Source organism: Diaphorina citri, unplaced genomic scaffold (genome assembly GCF_000475195.1).
Source record: "Diaphorina citri unplaced genomic scaffold, Diaci psyllid genome assembly version 1.1 scaffold7915, whole genome shotgun sequence".
Classification (NCBI taxonomy): Eukaryota; Metazoa; Arthropoda; class Insecta; order Hemiptera; family Psyllidae; genus Diaphorina; species Diaphorina citri.
Window position 1 is genome coordinate 9,284 of NW_007385291.1, and position 6,020 is coordinate 15,303.

A 6,020-nucleotide genomic window follows, 5' to 3' on the forward strand; every position below is an offset into this window, starting at 1 on the left:
GGGGAACACTTCAACTCGTAATTGTTCCAGCTCCCATCGCGAACGCCACGCATGGGGTCAGCGCTTAGTTCACAATCCTTCCACTAGTGCACTCTTAGCACTCCTACCGGATTTGTACCTAGATCCATCTGAGTAGTGTCCAACAGTTCGCACTGGGCCCAAGGGTGAGCAAGACCAGACGTCTGCAGTACTTCGACAAATAAACAAACGACTAATGACATCGTTATCAACCTCATGCCCATAGGCTCATCTAACTAACATATGAATAGGTGGAGCTCTAAATAATCACCATATACCGGAGAACACACGGTGCATATAAGGCCGTGTTAAATACGCAGAACTTTTCTTCCTAAACTTAAAGTTCACCATGGGGTTACAGTAGTTCTCAAGTGCAATGTTTTAAGCACAACTCCCCAGTCACAACGGCAGGTCACCTGTGAATATTTCCAATGGAGGAATGTCCATGGAACTCAGTTGTTCTACTGGTGTGAAGCGCAACACAGAATGAGAACCTCCTCTGATCACCGGAGATGAGCCTACTAGTCAAGTCGCCAGGCCCTGAAGTCAACTACGGGAGGATTGCCAAAAAGGATAATAGAGCAAGGACAGGTCTAGAAGCCATCATACAGAGCCATCTGAATCTAACCCGGCGTTACCCCCTCGGCATGCCAAATACCCGGCCGAATAAGCACTAATATGTCCGTTGGATACAGACAGAAATCGTTGAGAAAGTCTTCTCGTGTAAGACACTATCGTGTATCGCGAAACAATACACCGTGCAACCACAATGAGTCCGCTGATCTTTCGCTCGATCTTCCTTTGTCCAAAAACCAGAGTCTAGAAACACACATCCTGCAGGAGATAAACAACATAAATGATTATCAAACAACTTCAAACGCGTCCTTGTCCGATAGTGCTTTGAAACGTCTTCCAATGCATCAAACAGCAACTCTCTGTTCAAACAAGTTTTCAAGCGTGGACGATGAAAGCAAATGTTGGACGCAACTGTTGATCCTGGTACCTTTGTCGTTATAGAACCTGCGGGTCAAACCTGATAGCCCTGGCCCAGAAACGATTCACAAGTAGCGACAATTTCAATGGGACGATGTGGCTTTTCAACACACAGTCAGTCTATAGAGTAGGCATTTCACCTTGCAAAGTGTCTGTTGTACGAGTGGTGTGTAGACCGTCTCTTAAGATGTCCTGTGACCTCGTGGATACTGAGAAGTCCAGGAGCGGACCGTCAGACGGATTTTGAAGCCCATGAGGAGAATCTCGTTGAGACTGGAGATGCGATGGTTGTGGCTAATCCTAAGAAGAGATCGAAAACGTTTTGAACCGGTTTGATTCGATTAGAGAACGCATGAGGCGGAACGTTAACGCTGGAACCGAGGAGAACCGGTCTCTACCCTCGCCTGATAAAACGAGCGGCGTTGCTGAACATAAAAGCCGCCACAAAGGCTGTATCCCCCCGGTAAAAACTTCGAGTTTGCAACCCCTGGTAAAAGCCTCGGTTCGTTCTACCCCCGAATAAAACCCGCCGCTGCTACTACCACAGGAGAAAACTTCTACATCTGCCTCATCTTCCAAGGAAACCTTCGTGTGTTGTAACACCGCGAAAACCTCTTCAGTTCGATCGACCCCAATAAAACCGGGACTTTCGCAACTCAACATCTCCTTAACAAACCATCTGGTGCAACACCTAACACAAACCCTCTGCAACACCCAACAAATCCTCTGGTGTTGGTAACACCCAAGGGACCTGCTGGTACAACCCCTAACAAATCATTGGGCAATCCCAGAGAAAACTATTCAACGACACGGGCTGCTCTCAGGACGCGGCAGCTTCAATATGTCAAACCTATGTGAATCCAAGCTCCCACTCTGACTGGACTCCGCTATCAATAACATCACCAGACATCGACCTTCCTATCATAGGATCCACACGGAAACCAACAGCCAGTGAAGTCAAATCCAAGCAGATGGTCACCTGTTCCACACCCCTGCTACCTAACAGCTGTTCCAAGAACATGATTGTGGATCGGTTCTTCGAGTCTATTGACAAGAGGAGTGGGAAACCAGACGGCTTTGTTGACCTTCAAACCAGACCTTCAAAGAATATCATTAAGAAATTGGACATGAACCAGGATATACCAGAGGAGAATGCGGAAGATATTGTTTCGCCTAACAGAAAAGATGTCTCACCAAATAACGAAGGTTCTCCCAGTACTGAAGATATACCTTCCAATACTGAAGACATGGCATTCCCTATCGATGAAAGCGTTGCTTTGTCCAATAGAGATGTGCCAGAAGAAACCACTTCAGAGCAGACCAGTGACAAACCAAACTCGAGTGAATCCATTGTGAATCTGAAACGAACCAAAGATAAACTCAATATCAGCGCCCATAATGATCTGAACTCGAGCAACTACATTCCTGAGAAACAAAGAAATATGTCCATGAACACAAGTGTAGAAGAACATCAGAAGACTATATCTATGAACACAAGTGTCGAAGTTCAGAAAACCATTTCCATGAACAAAAGTATTGAGGAACAACAAAGAAATATATCTATGAACACAATAAACGAGATAGAACATAGAAACATCTCCATGAACACAAGTGCACAAAGTACCCTAGACGCAGTGGCCAATGACATCTCCTTGTTAGACATCAGTGGTGAATTTGATAAGCTCGATCACATTCGAACTGAACTAGCTACCACCCTGAACATAAGCGATGCACCTAACAAGAGCGTTATGACTAGTCTTTGCCACAGTGAAGGAAACCAAAGTAGCTACACTGGCACAAACGTGGAGAAAGACGCATCATCTGAGGGAGACAACACGGACATCGAAAAACAAGTGAAAGGAACCCATGAAAATGTTGAGATCATTTCAACACTCCCCGACATGGATACTCACAGAAAGCAAAAGGAAAACACTGACAAGCAAATCTCACAATCAATTGAAAACGCCAAGTCTCAATTTGCTAGAAAGCCGGATAGAACCGACAGTGGTAGCGAAAGCAAGAAAAACTCTCTAAAGGAAATCAACAGGGAATTCAAAGACAGCAAAGGGGATGGAACTGTCCCGAGCCCAACCCAGAACATTAATGAAAGAAAACCTGAAAGAACCAGCAGTGACAGCAAAGACTGCAAACTAGCGCTCAAGGGAAACAGAAACGGTGGTGACAAAAGCAGGCAAAATAGTCGAAAGGAAGAGAATAGCGAACTCAAAGACATCCAAGATGCTCCGATGGAAATCACTCAAAGTCCAGAAACCAACTTGGTTGACAGAAAGCCTCACAGCCAAGATTCTTCAAGGGAAAGTGTGAGAAAAGACAGCGAACATAAAAGCAGCCAAAAAACTGTGAAGGACAGCATGACCAACAGTGAACACAAAGGTAGCCAACAGTCACCAAAAGATACCCAATGTCCATCTTTCGAAAGCAACTTGAAAAACAAAACCAGCACTGACCACAAAGTCAGCCAACAGTCACCAATGGACACCCAAAGTCCATCTTTCGAAAGCAATTTGAAAAACAAAGTCAGCCAAGATTCACCAATGGACCCCCAAAGTCCATCTTTCGAAAGCAACTTGAAGAAGAAACGCAAGTCTCGCCTATCCATAGATACCCAATGTCCATCTTTCGAAAGCAACTTGAAAAACAAAACCAGCACTGATCACAAAGCCACCCAACAGTCACCAATGGACACTCAAAGTCCATCTTTCGAAAGGAATTTGAAAAACAAAGTCAGCCAAGATTCACCAATGGACACCCAAAGTCCATCTTTCGAAAGCAACTTGAAGAAGAAACGCAAGTCTCGCCTATCCATCGTGCCCAAACCAGGTAATTAAGAACTTATTTATTTATTGTATGACTTTTTATTATACATCAATAAATTCAGTACAAAGATAATAAAGTAAAATGTAAAATAAAACAAAAATAAAAATGAATTAACAAAAGGAACCAAAATAAAATACCCAACAGGTAACAGAGGTGGTAACTAAAACAAAACAATAAAATAAAATGAAATAAAAAAATAAAAATGAATGAAGAAAAAAAATAGGTAATCAAATTGACACATTCAGGTTGTTGACATAACATAATCTATAGCTGCATCAGTTGTATTTAGGAAATCTTCGAAATTTCCCTTGTAAGAAGTTAAAGGGCATTCCATCACAATGTGGTGTATGGTCAGTTTAGGTGCACCACAATTATTGCAAGCCGGGGAGGGATTTATTCCCCATTTAAACAATAGGCCTCCACATTTACCAAATTTAGTTCTTCTCCTATTTAATGTAACCCAGGTAATCAAGTAGACGTGAAGAGAAGAACGTTGCGGATTCAACCGAAGCCAAATACGATGAGCAAGTCGATGGCGTTTGAGAGTGATGATGACATGGAGGAGGCACGGGACTATGAGCACGCTCAACGGAACATATTGGCCGAAGAATCCAGGTAAGTGTTAAATATCGATCTTAGTACAGGCGAACGTGTCTAATTAGGATCTTAGTACAGGCAAACGTGTCTAATTGGGACCCTTCTAAATGGGACACCTGGATAAACGGGGAAAAATCGTGGCCCCTTCTAAAACTTCAAAGAAGATTGCAAAAAGATGGGTGGTCAAAGGGAGAAGATTTCGGGACTATACCTCCGTTGTTACAGTTTGCTCTATCAAACAAACAGTTTGCTCTATCAAACAAACCCCTTCAAAAAGGTACAATATTTACTTATAAAGTCGAACCTGTCTAATTGATAATATCCAAGGGACCGACAATTTTTTCACACTTATCCAGGTTTCTCAATAAACCTGTAATAACACTAGTCTTGGGTCATTTGTGACAGCTCCTTTTTGTAGCAATTTTTCATTGACGTGACACTTGAACTAGTGCTCTTTGCTTTCCAGGGGTGACTTGGAATGGAAATCAAAAACCCTGGAGCCCTACCAATGGGAGTTTGAATTCTTGTGTGGCCTCATTGTGCTCAGAATTGAATTCAACACGAAGAAGAAAGCCGGCAAGGAGAAGATTGTTTCGCATGTTGGCTTCGAAACGTGTGAAAGAGGTAACTAAATTGTTACCCATATTGTAAAAACCTCATTTCAGAAGCATAGATTAAGGTTAGGGTTTAAGATTCCAATATTGTAAAAAGAAGAAGAAGAAGAAGAAGAAAAAAAAATGGAAGATACCAGCCTAAAATTTCCCTTGCTAAGGAAATGGCAAAGGTTGAGTACGAAGGACGTGGGACCCAATTGGTACTTAGACCCTCTCAAACTCGGGACCCAATTGGTCACTGACCCTCGCGATTTCGGGATCCAATTGGTATTAAAAAACAGGTTTTGGGACCGAATCGGTTTTCTCCCACTAATAATAACTATTCTAAATACTAATAATTGTTTGTTTTTTTTTTTCTGTTTTCAGTGACGGAGCTACGAACTCTCTGCTTCTCACTCCTGCACAGTAAATACTCCTCGTCCTTCCTGAGTAGTATATGCACCTCCAGGGATGATGTTCTGCCCCTTCTCCAACACATATCTCCTTTCATGTCCTATCTGAAGCAGTTTGCACATAGTATGAAACAATGTGAACTAGAGTATTGCATGAAACTGAATGGCACCAAGTAAGTACAACTTGGAATAGTCAGTAAATAAGATTCTCACTGAGCTGCTGCCTGCCCCTTCTCCAACACATATCTCCTTTCATGTCCTATCTGAAGCAGTTTGCACATAGTATGAAACAGTGTGAACTAGAGTATTGCATGAAACTGAATGGCACCAAGTAAGTACAACTTGGAATAGTCAGTAAATAAGATTCTCACTGAGCTGCTGGATCAACACAAGAACACCAGAAAGTAAACCGTTCAAATTTTATTTATTTATGAAGTTTCCATTTATTAGTATTCAGTACAAGTCTCTCAATTAAATAAATATTTAACACATTTGCAATCGAAATACCTATTGACTGTTTTTCATTTCAGAGCCACAATCGATATCACCAATTACAAGGATTTAGAGT

At 42.2% G+C, this 6,020-nt stretch overlaps 1 protein-coding gene across 1 annotated transcript; it reads left to right on the forward strand.

Moving 5' to 3' along the window:
* Window positions 1–1,363: 1,363 nt before the first annotated feature.
* On the forward strand, window positions 1,364–5,629 carry LOC103522322. The gene is made up of 6 exons (XM_026832534.1): window positions 1,364–1,501; window positions 1,803–2,508; window positions 2,545–3,852; window positions 4,314–4,464; window positions 4,913–5,070; window positions 5,427–5,629. Exons 1-6 carry the CDS (start codon window positions 1,364–1,366, stop codon window positions 5,627–5,629), a joined length of 2,664 nt encoding a protein of 887 aa, XP_026688335.1.
* Window positions 5,630–6,020: the final 391 nt, after the last annotated feature.

Excerpts from the sequence above, each read along its gene's own strand:
- LOC103522322 (XM_026832534.1), top strand. The coding sequence starts at position 1,364 with ATGAGGCGGAACGTTAACGCTGGAACCGAGGAGAACCGGTCTCTACCC. Across the intron at positions 3,853-4,313 it reads ATCCATCGTGCCCAAACCAG|GTAATCAAGTAGACGTGAAG; the intron begins GTAATTAAGAAC and ends AATGTAACCCAG. Across the intron at positions 4,465-4,912 it reads ATATTGGCCGAAGAATCCAG|GGGTGACTTGGAATGGAAAT; the intron begins GTAAGTGTTAAA and ends TTTGCTTTCCAG.